The 21,011-nt window shown below is 37.6% G+C and overlaps 1 protein-coding gene across 3 annotated transcripts in view; it reads right to left on the bottom strand.

The window, feature by feature from the left end:
• LOC135197088 (PAN2-PAN3 deadenylation complex subunit pan3-like) overlaps window positions 1-21,011 on the bottom strand; it is a 331,370-nt gene that overhangs the window by 69,232 nt on the left and 241,127 nt on the right. For 2 of the 3 annotated variants that reach the window (XM_064224045.1, XM_064224046.1), the window contains 2 exons: window positions 12,193-12,413; window positions 7,730-7,932 (listed from right to left, as the gene is read on the bottom strand). In XM_064224045.1, the coding sequence (XP_064080115.1) occupies window positions 7,730-7,932; window positions 12,193-12,413 (424 nt within the window). Of the gene's footprint in view, window positions 1-7,101; window positions 7,240-7,729; window positions 7,933-12,192; window positions 12,414-21,011 lie in introns of all 3 variants that reach the window. The other variant, XR_010310552.1, reaches the window with a different exon arrangement.

Here is a 21,011-nt window from a genome sequence, read left to right as displayed (position 1 = left end):
CAGAAGAGCTCCCCGAATCGCCGGAGCGAGACGGGCCCTTAGAAGGTCCCGAAGGAGCCTTCTTAGGGGGGAAAACCCGGGATACCAGCTGGTCGCTGCAAGAGCGGCCGCTGGCCTGGCAAGTCACCTGAGCGGCTCTCACCAGCCTTCTGCTCCGTGCCGCGTCTTGGCGCCGAGCGAACTCTGGCGCCGAAACTTGGCTGCACGGTCTCCCGAGGGAGAACGTACACTCGGGATCTCCCGCGAACGAGAGACCGAGCTGGAACCTGGCGTAGCGGCATCGCCGCTAGCACCAGGCGAGGAAGTACCAGAGCTAACCGATACTCCTCTGGTCCCCGTCTATCTCTTCCTTACGGAAGGGGAGACGGGCCCCGCTCCCGAAGGAGCAGGAGGACCAGCAGAAGGACCCCCCGTCCCACCAGGGTGGGACGGGCCCTTAGAAGTTCCCGAAGGAGACTTCTTAGGGGGGAAGGCAGCCTTCTTCTTCTTCGGCTTATGGGCCTTAGAAGTCGAAGGGGAAGAGGCAGCAGCAGACGATGAAGACGAAGATGACAGCTTCCTCTTCTTCCTCTTCCTCGTCAGCTCACGCAGGACAGTCGTCAGGTCCTCCATCCAGGCCGGAGCCGGGGCTATTGCCGAAGCAACATGGCCCGACTGCACCTGTCCGGAAGGACCTGGAACTGGGGAAGACACACCGTGGGCAGGACCAGCATGGACAGGCTCAGGAACCAGGAGCGACAGGAACAGCAACCAGCTCAGGAGCGCAGGAACAGCGGCAGTGGTAGACCAGAAGGGACAGCCAAGCCAACAGCGGGAATCACATCAGCGGCAGGTACGGCAGGCCCAGCGATCGCCTCGTAGAATCATCGGCAGCCAGCGGGAACCTGGGTACTGGCGGCCGGTCCAGGGGCGAGCTGCTGGAACAGCGGAAGTCTGGGGCAGGCAACACGAAGAAAACAGGCGGCGGCGGCATACCCCTCCTCGGTACGGCGGCGGCCCTAGTAGCGGCAGACGGCGTCACCGACACAGCATGGGGAGTGTAGACCAGGCGGGGGAGCAGCATAAGCGGCCGTGGTAGTAGTGGAGACCGCCCCAGACCTCGCTAGACGCTGCAGCAGCCCGTGGATGCTAGGCACGCCCTGCCGCCGCGGTGGTCCATACCTGTCCAAGGTCGTCTCCCACGGATGTAGCACCTGCGGTAGCATAGATAGATTAGTAAGAGGGGTTCCCTCACGCACGGGGGGAAGAATTGCCCCACCCCGAATGCAAGGAAGACCCCAAATACAAAATACAACGAGGAAGCTGAGCGGGGGGCAGGAAGGAAGACGAAGAATCAGATACCAAGGGAGTCGCGGGAGAGCTTTCCGACGACTTCCTGGCAGACCTTCGCTTCCCCTACCCCCGCACAGCAGTGAAAAGTAATATGAAAATGAAACAGAATACTGCCCTTGCGATTCACTTCATAGAACTTAAAGGGGAAAAGATCAATTCCCGGGTAAGAGCGGAAACTTGATCCAAATAATATGATGCTATCATAAAATATATGTGAAAATGAAACAGAATACTGCACTTGCGATCTCACTTTCACAGAAAATAATCGTAAGGATCAATTCCCGGGTAAGAGCGAAAATTAATCCAAAATAAATTTTATGCAAATAAATAAATGAAAATGAAAAGAATACTGCAATTGCGAATCCACTTTCATTGCATTTTATCATACAAAATAAAAGGCTCGTGCCGAGCGCAATCACGCTCTCGGTAACGAACGCACAGGGCAAAAATATAATGAAAAAAGTACTTACATTTTTCAATTACCCACTTTCGCCCAAAATACATGACTCGGCGCGAGCGCACCCGCCCTCGGCACCGAGACATAATTCAAGGGTTCAATTCATGAAAAGAGAGGAAATCGCCGCATCTACGGCGATAGCTCCATGTTGGTTCATAATTAAGTAATGAAAATGAAAACAGTGTACTTACAGTTTCATTTTCAAGTCAAACAAACCATTAGTAGAAAACACAATATAAACAAAGCATACGACGATGAAGCGGGCAGAGAGCGATGACGAACACGTCCTTCACACCCGCGGCCGAAAGCAAAAGTGATCTGTTTACCTCCCAGTCGCGCGCAAGCAGTTAACTACCGTTCTCCCCTTGTTCGAAGCTTACGACCGTTCCAGCTGCTGCTAGCTACTTCCTATTGTTAAAGGACCGATGGTTTGTATTACATATCGGAACAAAGAACACATTTTACTGTTGTTTTCATGTTGATAAAAGATAAGTAACGTAACAGTAAAGTTCGTACTACGATTAAATGAAGTGAAAATAGCGAATGGAATCACATAATATTTTTACACAATAAACATGCCCACAACGCAATCTATTAACGAAAAACATACTTTAGGTCACGAGACATATTAAATTCATATTTCAACTTAAAAACACATTGTATAATGACAAATTACTTTGTCTCAAATAAGTAGAGTATATCTAGATATTTTATGCTAAATAGAAGAAAGGCAATTCACTCCGAAATGTGTTAAATACAGAGAAATAAACTCGTATTCGCCATCAGCTGATTTCCATACAAAACACTAACTGCTTTGTTAGTATTTTATGATACAATAATGTGAGAATACATACAATATTATTGGATACTGTAATGTATGTATAACTTTTTAAAAGAATCAGAAAAGATGCATATTCATTGTGTATTTATGTCGTAAATATACGCAGCCGTCAGCAGCCTGACATCGCTCAATTAGGTATGCCGATGTCGGTCCGAATCTGATTCCAGTTTTGTATCCATTTTTTTTTCTTCGCTGATATGTCATAGTCAGAATGCATTGAAACTCCAAAATTTGCTTTTATTAATAAATTACTAAACTATATCGTATATGTAGTATACATTACAGTGGTCCCCCCGTATTCGCGGGGGATGCGTACTAGACCCCCCCCGTGAATAGTTAGAACCCACGAATGTTTGGAACCCCTATAAAAACGCTAAAAACAGCCTATTTTGTTAGTTAAAACTCAAGAAAAACCACAAAAAGTTTTCATACTTGGTTTTTTTAATAGTTTTATCACGAAAAGTGCATTTTATGATGAAATTGATAAAAAAACCAGGAATTTGTGGATATTTCTCATAGAAAAATACCGCAAATGCGCGAAATTTCCGCAAATAATGCGGGGAAACGTTCCCGAGAGAAATCCGCGAATGTGTGAGTCCGCGAACCCGGAGAACGCAAATACGGGGGGTCCACTGTATACTGAAGGCTGGGCTACTGTACGTATTCGTATATATACGATATATGTACCACGACATCATCATCATCGTATAGGCGAGGCTAACTTGTTAAATGTTATTCAATTTCTCTTTGTACTGAATCATCATAAGCCATTGTGCATTGAACCTAGAGAATTAGCCGAAATTAATAATTAGTATGCCATATATGTATAAAGTATGCTGTGTAATGTAGGCTAGGCTACCCTATATGTAAATATGGTACTGATTACCATAGTGTAGGCTACGCTAGTATAATGTTCTTATGGTAAATTAACATGGGCCGACTTACGTCCAAATCGATTTATGACTGGTTGTTCATAACCACTTGTGGTAGTAAGTCGACTACTACCTGGAATGTAAAAATATATCAGTCCCATTCTCATTAACATCATTTGTAACGTAACTATGGTAATTTTTTACTACTGTACGATGGTTGAAATGCAAGCAAAAAGGCAGTTTTTATCGGATTGGTTGTTCACAGCAAACCAGCTGTTCTTGGCTGTATGCGTTTTCCAAACAAGTATATCAATACTACCGATACATTTTGTATTCTCTTTTACTTTTTTAAACTTAACTAGAAGATGGGATAGATTACGAGATGGGGGAAAAGGGGTTGGCCTAACTAAAAAATGGAATAGATGAAGAGGAGGAAAAGAGGTTAACCTATTGTTAAATTTTGATCTCGTAAATTCAACTCGCATGATATGTGAGATACGTGATAAAATCATTTTTTGCGGATGAAAATTTGGGGGTCGCATGATATGCGGGGTCGCGTGTTATGTGAGTATATACGGTAGGTCTCTTTGAACTTTGCTACATAATTATCATTATTAATTAAATTTCAAACAGTCTTATATGTAAATCTAATAAGGGATGAAATTGAAAAGATATTAGGATTTATCAGCCAAAAGAATTTTTCTTTTACATTCGATACTTTTGGAGATATTAGCATTTGAATGACTCTAAGACCAAGCTGTCCTGGGCAATCAGAAATAAGGCCATTTCCAGTAAGACTGACATTTAAAAACAAATCTCATATGGGACAAAAAAAAATTTTCTGTTATCTTCATACTTTTGGAGATATTAGCATTTGAAAAGTGTTAAGAGCCGGGTCATGGAAAAAATGATAAGGCAATAATTAAACCTTTAAATGTGAATGTATGATATTCTAAAAATAAATCTTGTATGGAATGAAATTTAAAGTTGTAAGGTTTTATCTGCTGAAAGAATTTTTCTTTTACCTCCAATACTTTCGGAGATGCAGACATACCCCTACATAAGAAAGTCCCTATGTACGGAAAAATCAAGGTTATGAAGGCAAAGACAAGATTTTTTTGCTTCTGTGTACGAAAATAATTCAGGTTGCGAAAGGGTGTACTGTAAAGTCCAAGATTCGCCCGGCCGGCCGAGAACAATTCTAAAACTCGTGCGCCGCCAACTGAGTAGACTTGCCATCATTCTCCCGCTCTCACATTGGTGATGCTAGTTACAGCCATAGGATCCTGCTCTCCTATTGGTCAGCATCTATCTCATCTTGCATCTACGTAAGGGAGTTCCTCAACCATTTCGTTTCTCCAGCGTTATCCTACACACGTGGAATTCGTTCGTTCACGTAGATTTCGTTTGTTATCATAAACTTGTGTTAGTGATTTCGCTTTCGTTGTACTGTAAGTTACTTTATCGTGTTGTGTGTGAACTTAATTACTTACATTATTAGCCATGGGTCCCAAGAATGTTGCTGAAGTTCACGGAGAGAAGAGGATGCTTTCTATGGAGACGAAGATGGAGATAACCAAGAAGTGTTAATGTTTTCTGCCATTTGTTAATGAGTTTCGTAAAGTTTAGTGTTAATGTTTTCTGCCATTTTTTAATGTGTTTCATAAAGTTAAGTGTTGTTTTCTGCCGTTTGTCCTCCTCCTCTGTCGCCACTTTCGGACATCGCCTCACTCAAAAGGTAAGGTTCCACATTTTACTACATACGTACGTACAGTATTTCTTGTACCATGTACACTAATACACTTTATTATAGGACAGTAACGGTTAGCTTAGGTATTGAATGGTCCAGATTGTTGTATTTCATTGTTTATTGGTCAATTTTGTAGGGCTTGGAACAAATTAGGGAATTTACATGTAAAACGTAGTTTTGGATACAAAAAAATCAGGATACAAAGGCGGCTTCAGAACGGATTAATTTTGTAACCCGAGGCACTACTGTATTAGAATTTGAATAGTGTTAAGGACTAATTCAATAATTAAAAGAATTCAAATGTGAATGTATGATATTTTAAAATTAAAAGAAAAAATAAATCTTATATGGGATGAAATTTTAAAATATACGGTTTGATCTACCAAAAAGATTTCTCTTTTATCTTCAATACTTTGGGAGATATTAGCATTTGAATAGCATTATGGCTGGGGTGCTAAAAATTAGCCCGTTTCCAGTATGACTTCACTTCGCTCATAATGAATGTGAGAGTTTAATATATAATGTAAATGCAGTATGAATACTTCCAAATACTTGTGTATATGTGTTTAATTAATACAAATAATATATATACAGTATGAATACTTCCAAAAAACTTGTGTGTATGTATATGTGTAATTGAATAAGTACTGTATACATATATCATCATCATCATTAAAACCATCAAATGGCTTTCAGTTTCAATGCAGTACATACCAAGAACAAATGACATAAATACAAAGTGATGCGTCCGTTAAAACTTTATTCAACTTAAAAGGAGCGATGGTGATGAGAGATACTAAATATCTAAATTAAAACAGTTTTGCAAGAAAGCTGTTGTTGCTGTTCCTATCTTCAAATTTAGCTGAATGAGGCTTTAGTGATGTAAATGATTTGCTACTGAAGAAAAGAAATCGAATGCATATCGCTAAATGAGGTGATTTAAGACTGAAGTTAACTAAATGAGTGTTTAATATAAAATCTCTCTGCAGCAGGCATGAAGCACAAGGATCTCACTAAGAGTAACTTTAGTCATCTTATCTTGAGGTGAGCTCAAATTTTATTTTGCATTTGATAGGTACTTTTATTTTATTGTACAGTAATTTAAATGATTGAAGTATTGCAGAAAAAAAGCATTTTCAAATTATTTCATTTTGTATATATTTCAAGTCTCTATTATAAGTTTTGAAACTATTTGCTGTTTTCATATAAGACAATCCTCAGATAATTTAATATTCAATTTTTTTTCTCTCTCTCTCTCTTTATTACCAACAAATACTCTTTTATTATCATTATCATTATTATTTTAAAAATCACTTAATATTCTTTTTGATAATTTCTTAGCAATTTAATTCTCAGAACTTTAACTGTCCTTTGGTTCTTTTATTTTTCTCTTCCAAGGATGCCATATTCTTTGGAAGCTTGTTTCAACCAAGTAGAATTATGTATATATCAGCATAGGGGGATCATGATTTTAGAGGTGATTAGGTGGGGCATGCCCAAAAAAAAGTTGGGAACCACTGAGCCATAACATTCTTGCATAACTAAGGTAACCAAATGCTTCAAAGTATATAATTTTTGTACTAATATTCATGTACATATTCTCTATATTCAAAGTTTATAATAAGATGCTCTTTTCTAAAAACTGTGACCACAAAATCATGAAGAACTTTTAAAGAATTAACACTTCGATGTTAAAAATGCTAAAATATGACAAATCTCTAATAAATTTGTATTTTTCAAAGCTAACAAACCTTTGGTCTTAACAATAAGATAAATCTTCTCATGCCAGCTGGAAATCTGTTAAAACAATCATTGTATATAAAGGAATCTGTGAGATCTGGCAACTCACGCGTATGTGAGGTGGAAGCTAGTCGTTGACCAAGCAAGCATCTTGCGATGCCTCAGTCTTTCCCCCAACCCAGGAGAAAAAATCTGAGAGGGGCGGCTAGAGGTGGGCAGTAAACGTTAAGACCTCAGGTTTGTTTAGCTATGAAAAATACAAATTGATTAAAAAATTGTCATTTGTTCATATGTAGAACAAACCTTCGGTCTTAATAATAGGATAGACTTATACTTGGAGGTAGGTACAAGTATCCAGACCACAGAAAAATAGAGTTTAGAATGGCACTACACACATGAATAGATATCTTTAATGATGAAAATAATATGATATAATCTAAAAAAAGGACAGCAGAATATATTCTTAAGTTTTCATAATAGATAAAACTAAAAGAATGTACTGCAACTGAAAAATTATATGAAAAAATAATGCTTCAATCCAATTAACACAGGTTGAAGTTAGATTGGATTTCATAAATTTCAATATTGCAATAACCATAAAAATTCACCAAAATGAATGATAAGTCACAAAGTCAATACATTGGATAAATGTAAAAAATTCTAATTTCAATATCAAAGTAAGAAAAGTATTGGAGCTCCAGATTATGCTGGCATGATACTTGAAGGAAACCCCTTACCTGGCTCCAATCATTGGCATTACATCATTTATGCTCTTGATACGTTGTGCAGTAAGAAGACACACCACCAGCATTGACAAATCCCTGGAGTATGATCTATTGACAAGTTCCAGAGCAGACTGTATATTATCTCTTTGTACTGCCAAAATTGAGTTACAAGCTAAAGCAAGCATCAACCTTCCCAGGCTTACCAAATCCTCTTGCTGAAAAATAAGTGTGTTAAAAAATTTTACAACTACATTAAAAACTTCAATTAACTTAATAATTATAATGTACACAGTAATCTTGACTGGTAATGTCAGACCTGTCCGTTGTGCCTTAAGTCCCATTCTAAGGCCACAATGCTAACAGAGAAGCCCTAATTTATGACTATTTTTGCTTCACAACTACAAACCTCTTAATTTACTTATTCTCAATGTCTGGAGAGTTGGTTAATACAAGTTTCTCTTGTAAAAGACTCTTCTGTAACTTAATACTCATACTGAACATATATTTATTCTCTGGCAGTGGCACTATTCTAAAATTTATTACTCCATGAAATCAGAACTGTAAGTTTGCACAATTCTGTGATACCTCACAATAGTGATGTTTTAAAATTGAGGAAAAATCAATGCACTGTACTTTTCTTAATACTAAACAATTATGGCATTTTTCATTATTTGTGAATGATGATACATGAAGCAAATGTAAATTAGTACCCTTCACAGTACTCTCCTATGCAAGATTTGCACTTTTTTTACCGAGTTTATTTACACACACTGTTTACTTTACCGTAAAATCCAGATCACAGAAAAAAAAAGTTTAGAATGGCACTACTACACATATGAATGGACATCTTTAATGATGAAAATAACATGTAATTTTGAGTGAGCAAAATGGGAAAAAATTTAATATTTTCCATCTAGAATCTTATTTTAAACAGTAAAAATACATGTGAAAAACTAACATTTCACGACTAACATAAAAGCTAGGAGGAGAAAGCTTGGGCCCATGAGTTACCATGAAATTCATGGAGACAATGTTAAAATTGACCACTGTATAAGAAGATAATAGCATCTTCTCTATTGCATATCATAAAAGCTTCTTTATCCATTTGTTTAAAATTTGTTTGGATAAATGCAAAATTGATATTTGTGTCACAATTTCAAATTTTATGACAATGCATACGGTTCGTTCGTGTCACTGCTGTTCGGTAGCATGCAGGTTCCCAGGCCTAGATGGTACCGAAATAATTTTTTATTTAATTCTCTTGCTGATTGTTAAAATATATCCAAATTCAATAAAAAAAAATTATAACATTTAAAAGCATTCTTTTCAACAAGCAGCCAGTTTATAAAAAAAAAAAAATAAAAAAAATAGTATACTATAGGTAAACAATCTTTTATCTGAAATCTTTGGGGCCAGATGTGATTTGGTTTTTGAAATTTTTTTTATTTTGGGACTGTGGGGTCAGGAGCATAACCAAATGTCACTAGTGCAGCAAAAGCATTTTCATAATATTTATACATTTTCATTATACGGGTACTTCTCACTTAACGGCATACAGTAATAACCTTACGCGAGGTTAGGTTCCAGACCCCCTCGTGTAAGGGGAAGTTTCGCGAAAGTTTGGCAAAGTTTTTAAAAATGCTAAATAATAAATGCTTACTTCTAGAGTTTGAACGACAAATATGACCGTAATCATGCTCCCTAAGTAGTAAGCTAACTTTTAAATGAAATTAAAGTTACAGTAATTTGACTTAAAAGTTAGTTTAATACATTACCCTTAAAAAATAAATAACTGGTTGGAGTACAAAATAGTTAAAGTAACTACTACGTTACATACGTATCCATTTTCGTACGTATACTAACATTACCCCTAATTCATGGGATGCCATTATCTTTTTCCCTCAGCGTAAAGGAAGTTTTATTTATGTTACTAAGTAAACTTCATAAGTCTGTTATAACAGAGGTACAAAATTCAACAAAGAAATTATGTTCGTATGCCATACGTAATGTTTACAGAGGGTGAACGATAAAGTACAAAGAATGGCTGTTCGAATGATATAAAATACATGCACATTGAAGTTATTTACAGATGCACAAACAAGCGTTGAAAGGCAAAGGACTTTGCCCTTTCTTCGTCTGTGAGTGAGGAGCAGCACGCCCATGTTCCTGCGAGTGTTGGTGTTACCTAGTGTTAGTGTTTCTTCCCCTGTGCAATCTGCAGTGGCTGATTCATCCTCTGCATCAAGTCGCAAGCGTGTTGCAACCTCCCAAGTTCGTGCACATGTTGCAGGTGCTTCCGCTTCTCCTTCTCCAGGGCCTATTCTCTCTTGTCTCAAGTTGGGCCCATGCTCAGGGGATCCATTTGCTGAGGTACCTCGACGATTGGTTGGTCCCGGCAGGTTCCAGGGAGAAGCTGCTGCAGGACAGAAATCATATGCTTTGGTTTTTCTCTGGAACTGGGCATCATGGTCAACCAGGAGAAATCATACCTTATACCCTGTCAAAGGATTCTCTACCTGGGAATGGTCATCGATATGGCGGTTGCAAGAGTTTTCCTGTCGGATCAGAGGTTGGAGAAGATGCAAGTGGTGGTGTGCGACTTCCTGTTGGAACCATATCAGTCAGCTCATCAGTGGCAGGTTCTTCTGGGAGTTTTGTCTTCCCTGGAGAAGCTGGTCACTCATGGGCATCTTCATCTTCTACAATGGAGGCTGGGGGAATTTTGGTCTTCGGCGGAGGACTCACCCGTTAAAGGTTCCTCTGTCTCTGGAAGTGAGAGAAGACCTTCGTTGGTGGTTGGACGACTGAAATCTTTTGAAGGGCGTTCCTCTGCGTTCTCTCCCTCTGGACTTCCTTCTGTTTTCAGACACCTCCCTCACAGGTTGGGGGGCTCATTTAGGAGGCCTCATTGCATCAAGCGTTTGGAGTTAGGAGGACAAACAGCAGCATATCAATGTCTTGGAGCTGAAGGCAGCCTTTCTGGGTCTGAAGGAGTTTTGAGAGAAAGTAGAGGGTCATTCTGTTGTTCTCATGTTGGACAACACCACGATGGTAACTTATGTGAACAAGCAGGGAGGCCTGGTTTCATGTCAACTCAACGTCTTGACCATCGAGGTTCACCAGTGGGCAGTCAGCAATTCGGTAGAGCTCTCAGCCAGGTATATCCCAGGCAAACGGAATGTGGTCGCAAACTCAGTCATCAGCATCAGATCCTAGGCACAGAGTGATCCCTTCATCAGGTAGCAGACAAGCTCTTCCTGGTTTGGGGGAGACCCATGCTGGACCTTTTTGTGACCTGGGTTCAACAGAAAACTGGAGATATTCTGTTCAGTGGTTCAAGGTCCTTTAGCATTAGCGGAGGACTCATTCCAATATCCCTGGGACAACCTGGAGGTGTATGCCTTCCCTCCTTTTTGTTTGATCCGTCAAGTCCTGAACAGGCTGATGAGTTTGCAGGGTCTCAGGATGACTTTGGTAGCACCTCTGTGGCCTCTGGCGGAATGGTTTCCAGATCTGCTGTCACTGTTGTCGGAGGTTCCGAGGGAAATTCCCCCTTGGCAGCATCTCCACCAGTTAGTAGAATCCTTGCTAGTTAGGGGCTTTGAGCAATTGAGTTCTCTCCTAAGGAACTCAACACTCTGACGTGGGAGGTTTCCTTGGTTCTGAGAAGTTTCACTAAGGGTCCATATGAGCCCTTGCATCACTCATCTGACAGGAACTTGACGCTAAAGATGGTTTTCCTCCTGGCCTTGGCATCTTTGAAGAGAGTGGGGGAGATGCATGGTCTGAGCTATGATATGAAGCACACCAGGGGTTGGGGGTCAGTGTCCTACGAATTTGTCCCAGAATTCGTGGCCAAGACCCAGAATCCCTCTGTGCATGATGATAGGTTCACCTTTTCCATTCCATCACTGAATGACTTTGTGGGCAGTGATGCTCAAGAGCTTTTGAGTGTCCTGTAAGGGCTCTGCGTTATCATCTTAAAAGGACACGGCACCTTACACAGGCTGTCAATGGGGCATCCCAATAAAGACTATAAATACAAAAGTAGTCCCAAACAGAATGAGAGCATATCCATTTTCAATCCAAATACTACAAAGGAAAATGAAGGTGGATAACTTTATGAATAGGGGATTGGTTAAGCAAGTGCACCGAATCCTATTTTGAAATGCTTTGTTTCATGAGCATAGATGCATCCTGCACAGTTAAAAGGCTCTTTAGGATTAATGGATTTGTAATAACCTGAATTTGCAGTTAAAATTCTGTTTGTTAATCTTAAAGTTCAATACTCAACATTCCCAATGTTGTTTGTAAGCAACCTATTTTCACAAAATGCTTTTCAAAGCTTCTACTACAATGATAAAATGCCAAAATGCTTATATGTGAACTTCAGCTTGTAAAAAGGTATCTTTACTTAAAAAATAATTTATTTCTACATATATGAACAATTGACCATGCTTTGTTTTACCACTGACCTGGTACTGTGGCATGTTGGCGAGAGGATTTGCTACATTAGGATCAAAGTTTAACACATCAATTATGCCACAACAATTTACTCTAATTCTTGTTTTTCCATCAGTTAAAATTATCTTTGATGGATCTAATGTGCGACATGCTAATCCCTGAGTATGGATGGCGCGAAGAGCACCAGTTAGCTGGATAATATATGTCCACAATATGGTCTCAGGTATCAAAGCTGCAAAGAAAAAATTCACATTACTTTTAGTGTCTTTATATATCAAATGATTGAAATTCAAGGTTCAATAGCAGTTCTATGGCAAAACAACATAAGTTTCCAGTTTTCAGGCTACTGAATACCTTCAAGGCATCTAGATGCCAAGATTATACTAATTGCAGCACCTGTTTCCCCTGCTGAAGGTCAAGATTATACTAATTGCAGCACCTGTTTCCCCTGCTGAAGGTCAAGATTATACTAATTGCAGCACCTGTTTCCCCTGCTGAAGGTCAAGATTATACTAATTGCAGCACCTGTTTCCCCCGCTGAAGGTCAAGATTATACTAACTGCAGCACCTGTTTCCCCTGCTGAAGGTAACTGCAACACCATTCTGCTCTTCTGGCATGAATCTCAGAGCACCTGACACATTGGCCTTTTTTAATCATACATATTCTCATGTCAGCTCTCCCTTTACATGGATTTTATAGAATTCTGTTCCCTCTTTTCTTTGTTCTCTCCATCCATTACTTACTGAGTTTTCCTTCAGGTCTCCATCTTGACACGTCCTTACCTCCTACTTTTCTGACTACGATTCTAAATCCCTTGTGGTATGTCCAAACCATCTCAATCTTTGAAAAATCAGTATTTTCCCACCCTCTTAATACCAAATCTCTCCATCAATTCCTTATTCACAATTCAAACTTCCTACCATATTCTGGTCAAGAATCTAGACATTTTTTAGTTGCACCTTTTCAAAACTTCTGCCAATCTGTTTTCCTTGTCAGGGTCTATGTTCCTACAGCAGTTATACAAGCCTATGTATCCATTATAAGCCCTTTAACTGTCTGCTACTGAGATACTTGCATTTACCAGTACTCTATCTACGCTTCACCCTGCTGCAGCTACATTAATTCTTACTGCTTTCTCAACTCATGCTTCACAGTCCAGAGTCCCTAAGGTAAAATAAATATTCCACCTCTTTTAAGACCTGCCCATCTATCAAAAAAGTTCTCAACTCCCTTTTCATTCAAATTTGCTCTTGTAATGCATTTGGATTTAAAAATCTCTTTGCTCCATGTGCATTTTGTGACCCTAAGCAATTCAAGTGACACCAAATACCTTTGTTATATTTGATCCAAAGTAGATGACTTTACCACCACCACACCTTTCCACAACAACTACATATACAGTTTGCTGCTTTTGTTTCCTTTCCAGTTGTTATCATGAAGAGTGGAATGGAGATAAAAATTCTGAAAGTTGAAGCAAGAAAAACAAAGCTTTGTTTTACTTTAATTTTTACTCTTTATTTCACTCTCCATCATTAATGTTTTTATATCAACTTTTGCCATTAAGGGGTTGGATGCAAAATGAGTACTCTCCACTCTACTGTCCTGTGCCCTTACTGTGTGAACTCCCAACAGGACTACATCATTGTCCTCCTTTCTCCATACCCTGGGTCTCTGTCCTACTATGTACTTCCATTTCTACTCTATTGTTCCTCAAACCATCTTGATCTCTGAGGTCTGTTCTTTCTCCAGTCTCTTGATACCACATCTCACAGCAATTACTCCTCACTAACATTGCATGTAATCTTCCAGCAATGAATCTTGTCATTCATTCTAAGGAGGCAAGGTTTCAAAATCTCCACTTTCCTTGTTAATGCTTGCTTTTCTATTGCATAGAGTAGTACTACATGCCACATGTAACATCATAAGTCTTTGCCTTCTCCAATTAAGGGATAATTTTGCTTACCAGTAGTCTAGCATCTTTGTCCTCTCCACTAATGGGATAATTTTATTTAACCAGTAGTCTAGCAATTCATCTATTCTGCAAATACTCTATTTCTTACTCCTTTCTTAATTCCTGCTTGTCCCCATGGTAACTGAAATTCCCAACTTCTTCTAAAACTGTCCATGTCTTACAATCCAAGGTTCTCTATTCCTATATTTTCTCAATTTACAATTGCAATGCATCTTAGGAAGTGAAAATTTCATATTCAATGTAAATTTTGCAATTATTATTATTAATAGGTGTTAGTTTTTCCAGACCTCTGAGTCTCAAGTAGACTCTTCTCGGGCTGGTTCTCAGGGATCAATCTTGAGAAAAAAAAAAATTAGACTTTATTTGAGAAACCCGTCTTATTTAAAAAATTTATGATTTTATTAATTGAAAAATCCCTGCTTTCCGCAAGAATATTTTTCATTTCCGAACTCCGCAGATAAATAGATCTTTGCTGGGTCCAATTTGGGCACTCAACAAGCAAATGCTGTACTGTCATGGGTGTTTGACATCTGTTACATTTCACTGGGTCAGCATGTGGTGTTGACATCAAGTGACCATGTGAGAATCTTGTGTGTCCTATACGTAGCCTTGCTAGGATCACCTCTTTTGCTCTTTCCTCCTGTGAGGATGTCCTCCATGCATAGACTTCAGTTTTTATATTTTTAAGTTTATTTGTTGTTGGCACCGAGGCCCATTCTTCTTTCCAATCCTGGTAAATTAATGTTTTAACTGATTTTACCCAGTCTGACACTGGGGCATATGAAATTGTTGGAGGGATAGTGCAGGCTAATTTGGCAGCAGAGTCTGCATATTCATTTCCTTTTATTCCCACGTGTGCTGGGATCCAACATATTTCCATTGATATTCCTGATTGGAGGAGTTGATGAATTTTTATTTGAATTTCCTGTACTATTTGGTTTCCTGGTTTATACTGTCTTATTGCATCTATAGCGCTACGTGAGTCACTGAAAATAACAGAGACACTTGCTTTTGCCTCAGATATCATATCTAGAGCCATCTGTATGGCTGTGACTTCAGCAGTAAATACTGATGATATTGAAGGTAGGCTTTTTTTACTTAACATATTTTTCGAATATGCAGATGCTCCTACTCCAACATTATTTTTGGAGCCGTCTGTATATATCATAAATTTGTCGCCTTTTCTTCTAATGTGCTCCAAAGCATGTTAGCGGTACATTTCCGTACTTGTCATTTGTTTTTTGAGTAGGTAAGACAGGGAGGTACGTATCTTTACTCTATTTAAAATCCATGGTGGTGGCAATTTCATTGGTGGGTGAAAAATGGATTCATATTATGTAGTTCATTATGTATCTAGCTCTTTTTGGGAAAGAGCTAGTACTATTAACTGCTGTTACTTGATTACAGTTTTGGAAGCAGTAAGTTGCAGGAGACGATCCTGCTTGCATTGAAAGACCTCTTTGTATTGTTATTAAATTACGGTGATGTTTTAAGGGCAAAACACCTGCCTCCACCAAAAGTGAGTTTGTTGGGGACGATCGGAAAGCTCCTGTGCACAATCGCACGCCTTCATGGTGCACTGCATCGAGAGATTTTAATGCAGATTCTGAGGCGGATGAATATATTGGACAGCAGTAATCTATTATGGATAAGACTGTTGCCTTATATATCATTAATAAAATGTCTCGCTTTGCTCCCCAATTAGTGTGTGATAACTTTTTTAATATGGCAAGGGCTTTGATGCCCTTGGCTTTAATGTATTTGATGTGCTCTTTCCAATTTAAATGTTGATCAAATATTACTCCTAGATACTTGATTTTTGTACAAAATTGTATTTCAGTGCTATAAAGATGCAGTTTGATTGTTTGGTTCTTCATCCACCTTTTGTCTTTGTAGAAGACGATTGCTTTTGTTTTATCAGTTGAAAATTTAAATCCAACTGAATTTGCCCAACTACATATATTTGAAATGGCAGTACTGAGAACTCTCTGAGCATGTCTCAGATTACTACTCGTATAGTAAATGACAAAGTCATCAACATATAAACTGTTTTTTACACCACTTGGTAAATTTATAGTAATGTCATTGATTGCTAAAGCAAACAATGTACAGCTCAAGACACTACCTTGAGGGATTCCTTCTTCCAGTTTATAGGTTACTGAGTAGGAAATTTTCTACTCTTACTTGAAAAGTTCTGTTTGTTAAGAAGTTCTTAATAAATATTGGTAAGTGGCCTCTTAGTCCCTTGGAGTGGTGTTTTTGCATGATGTTATGTTTCCATGTGTATCGTATGCTTTTTCTATATCAAAAAATATAGCTACTGTTTTAATTTCTTTTGTTCAAAGCCTTTTTTGATATGATCTTCTAAATGTGTTAAGGGATCTAGGGTTGATCTGCCAGCTATTGAACCAGATTGTGTTGGTGTTAAAATGGATTCTTTGGTTATTACATACGTTAATCGTGCATTAACCATTTTTTCTAAGATTTTGCATAGGCAACTTGTTAGAGATATCGGTCTATAATTGGATGGATTACTTGCATCCTTTCCTGGTTTGTTTATTGGAATAATTATGGCATGTTTCCATTTATCAGGAAAGACACGTTTTAGCCAGATACTATTGTAAAATTTTAATAAATATGATTTAGCTATAAGAGCTAATTTTTCTATCATTTCAAATGATATTTTATCATATCCTGGTGCAGAGGGATGACAAGAGTTGATGGCATTATCTAGTTCATCCATGTTAAAAATATAGTTATATTCCAGGTCTTCAAGAGTTTCAAAATTGAGTATTATATTTTCTTTTTGTTTTCTGATACTTTGAAAATGTGTATCTAGGCTGGAGTAAGCACTGATGTTTTCAAATGTTTCCCAATTATGTTTGATATTTCATAAGTATCATGGTATATTTTTCCATTTAAATGTATTGCACTTCTTGGAGGTCTTATATGTTTTCCATTGATTTTCCTTATCTTTTGCCAGACATCCCTTGTGGATGTGTTTGAAGATATGTTTGAGACATATTCCTTCCATGATGCGATTTTTTCAGCTATTACCGTTTTTCTAAATTTGGCTGTATATTTGTTATATAGTGGTTTAATGTGGTTAATTGTTATGTTTGTTATAACTATTTTGTTTAATATGTTTATACTATAGGGCATTTTGTTGAGTGATTTAAGGCGAGTTTTGAGTCTGTTTAGATTGCGACTCAATATATGTTTTATTTTACTTAATGTTGTTAATGTTGGATTCCACCATGGGACAGGGGATTTTGTGGAATGTGTTTTGGTTTTTGGAATACTTTTATCTGCAGCATTTATTATGAAGTTTGAGAAGGATTCACATGTAGTATTGTGATCTTCATTATGTGGGAATGGTGGTATGTTTCGTGTGTATAGGAAATATTTATCCCAGTTAGCTTTTTGATATTATCTTGTAGGTGGCAATATTTTGACATTACTTAAGTAGTTCAGAATGACTGGGAAATGGTCACTTGTGTATGAATCGTCTAGGACGTTCCATTCAAATTTCTCTGCTACATCATTTGAACATAATGAAATGTCAATTGAAGAAAAGGTTAGGTGTGTATTTGAAAAATATGTTGGAACTTCACTTTCATTGAGACAATACAGATTGTGTTTCATTATAGTATTCTCTATGTTGATTCCGGATGTGTCAGTGGGTTATTAATATCCCATAATGGATTATGTGCATTAAAATCTCCTACTATAAGTAGTGGTTCCTGTATACTTTTGCTAATAAGTTCAGAAAAATCACTGAAATTTGCATTGAAATTTGGTTGGTTATATAAATTACAAATAGTAATTTTACTTTTATCAGGCATATACAGTTTAATTGATGTTATTTGATATGGCATAGATGGTATGTCAACAGGTTCATATGTAATGCTATATGAACGTATATGGCTGTGCCTAATTTTCCACCGTCAGTTGGTGAATAACAGGCAATTTTATAGTGTTGGATATTTGTAGGGTTACTTCCTATATGTTGTAAACATATGCACATTGGGTTGTGGTCTCGTATGATTCTTTGTAATTCACCCAGACGTAGTCGGGTTAAGAGACCATTTATATTCCATTGAATGATTTTATATTCCATTATTGGGAGGAATTGGTGTTAAATTCTGTAAATTGATTGCTGATTTTACTTTATCTCGTAGTTTATATGCATTTGAATTTATTTGTGGTTTTTAATCGTTGTATTTGTATGTTGGTTATTAGATTCTGCAGTTGTTTGTTTTCATAGTTGAATATTAATAAGTCTATTTTTGATTTTATAATTTCCTTTTTGTATTTTAAGGATTCAGAACATAATTCGTTCTCATGTTGGTGTGTTAAAGGGCACCTCCTTAATTTGGTAAAATTGTCAATACAATTTCGTACTGTGTCCTCTGTCTTGGTAGTTAGTTGTTGGTTATATGTACTTACAAAGCATTCATTACAACCACAAGATGAAGCATGTTTGGTAATGTTAATTATTGGTTCAGAAGTTTTTGGTCTAGCTTTAGAAATGTCTGGTTTTGTAATTCTATTGTTCCTTTTCTGTAGTGATAAGGACTGTTGGTTTGAGGGGTTATTTGTTTTGTTGTTGTTAATGGGATATTTCGGTCTTGTGGATGGTTGGGGGGTGATAGTTATATTTTGGTTTGGTTTAATGGTATGATTTTCATTAGTATTATTTGATGGAAATTGTAAAGAGTGATCTTTACTGTCCAGATGTTGGCTGTTTGATTGAGATTGAGGGTAATTGTGTATTTCCACTTGTGATGAGGTTAGTTTAATATCTTTTTTAAAATGTTCTCCTGGTGTAGTTGGAGTCTCTCTGGATTGATTGTAATTTTCAATATTTACTTTTTTTCCCTTAGGTGGGGTTCTTTCTAGAATTCTTTTCTTTTTGCCAGTTCGATTATCATCATTATTTAATTCTTCTTCTATTGGAAGTTCTTTTCCATGGATAACTGAATCATCTATGTTGGTGGTGGTATTGGTTGTTGTAATATCACTTTTATTTTGGGTTTCAGTATTATTGGTATGAAATCCAGTTTCCATGTTTATACTATCTTGTTTGTCATTGTGCTGTTTGATGTCTTGATTTTTAGTCACATTTGAAAAGGTGGGGGTTTTGGATGGATTGTTAACGCCTCTTACTTTTAGCTCAAGTCTGGCTTCCATGACTGACATTCCTGTCCTATTTATTAACAACTGAAGTTCTGTGTTATATTGGTAAAATGAACACTCCTTAGATTTTGCGTGATGGGCTAGTCCACAATTAATACATTTTGATTGTTTACAGTTCCAATTAGTGGTATGGTCATCTGATGCACAGACTGCACATATAGCTTTATTACGGCATCTTTTGTATGTGTGTCCATACCTTGAGCACTGTGTACATTGTAATGGTTTAGGAACAAAAGGACGAACTTCTCTATTTTGTCCAAGAATTTTTATTTTAAATGGTAAGTCTTGGCCTGTAAATTTTATTTTGGCAATGTTGATATTTTTACTTTTATCTTTCCTACTTGAAATAGAGTATATTTCTAAATCGTGGATATTGTTATATCTCAATTTTAGGGAGTCTAGCAATAGTTGTTTTGAAGGAAGCTCCTGCTCGCTATTGGGTAGGATGACTGTACCCTGTACATAATTCAATGTTTCATGGCTTGTAATTATTACCTTTATATTATTTATTTCTGTTATACTTAAAAAGGCAGTGGACTGCTTTTTATTGGTTACTTGGATAAGCCATTCATTGTCCTTGATGTGTCTGCATTCCATGTCTTGTGTTGGATATATGTTAAGTAATTTGTTTTCTAGCATCGCTGCTGAGATTTTGTTGTCAGCTTTGAGGACTAGAAATCTTGACCAATTATCTGGTCCAAAGAGGTCATCAAATGTACCAATGTGGGATTAAGTCGGTAATTTTTGTTTCTTTTTGGTCCTTGTTTTATGTATGTTGCTTGTCTATTATGATTTTTATATTTTTCTGTATTGCTGAGAGGATTATTTGTCTCTAATTCAGAATTATTGTTCATCATATATGGTTCCATTGTTACGATATTGGAGTTTACCAATTTATTTTTGTTTGTTTCTTTTGTATTTATGCACTCTATTTGGTTTTCCGGCTCTGCTGCTTTACTTGGAACAGGGTGTTCCTTTGTATCTTTTATAGTACTTTCACTACTTGTGGCAGTACCTAGGAAATTCGGGAGTGACGTGCCAATGGTCATCAACTGTGCCGTAGTTTTTCCATCATGGGGCCCAGGGGTACTCAAATCATTTATTTCACAGTTCATAAATTTTGAGTTTTTACAAAAAAAAAAAAAAAAAAAAAAAAAAAAAAAAAAAAAAAAAAAAATTCTTGAAAAGATATCATTGGCCCTTCGCGAAGTTAAATTTTCTGCCAAAGGCACAAGTGAGAAAGGACTCCCAAATGTCCGCATCCCTACCCTACCCCAAAAGGGGATGGCATAACATGATTAGTATGGCCCAAGTGTAAGCAGAACCCGCTTGCTAGGACTAAGAGTATTATGTTAATACAATTATCCCCATCCTAATCACATTATGGGCAAACTGGATAGAATGCCGAGAGTTCTATTCCTAGAACCAGGCCCCCCCTGGAATCCGTGGTCCAGCTCCACAGAATAGTTCCGCCTGAAAAACAGGTCCGAACATTGTCGGGTAGATGATGGATCTACCACAGTTCTCACTATTTAGCTTCAGATTTAACTCCACGTTAAGCCATGATATGTTTTCTCATTTATTTGCTTTCAAAAATTTTGGCAAAAAATGGAAAGGTCCACATAAGTTTACTCGAAAATATATAATGTCATATGGGA

Source organism: Macrobrachium nipponense, chromosome 18, assembly GCF_015104395.2.
Source record: "Macrobrachium nipponense isolate FS-2020 chromosome 18, ASM1510439v2, whole genome shotgun sequence".
In the NCBI taxonomy this organism is placed as follows: domain Eukaryota; kingdom Metazoa; phylum Arthropoda; class Malacostraca; order Decapoda; family Palaemonidae; genus Macrobrachium; species Macrobrachium nipponense.
Note: the sequence above shows the minus strand (reverse complement) of the source record. Positions and strands in the feature narration are given on the sequence as shown.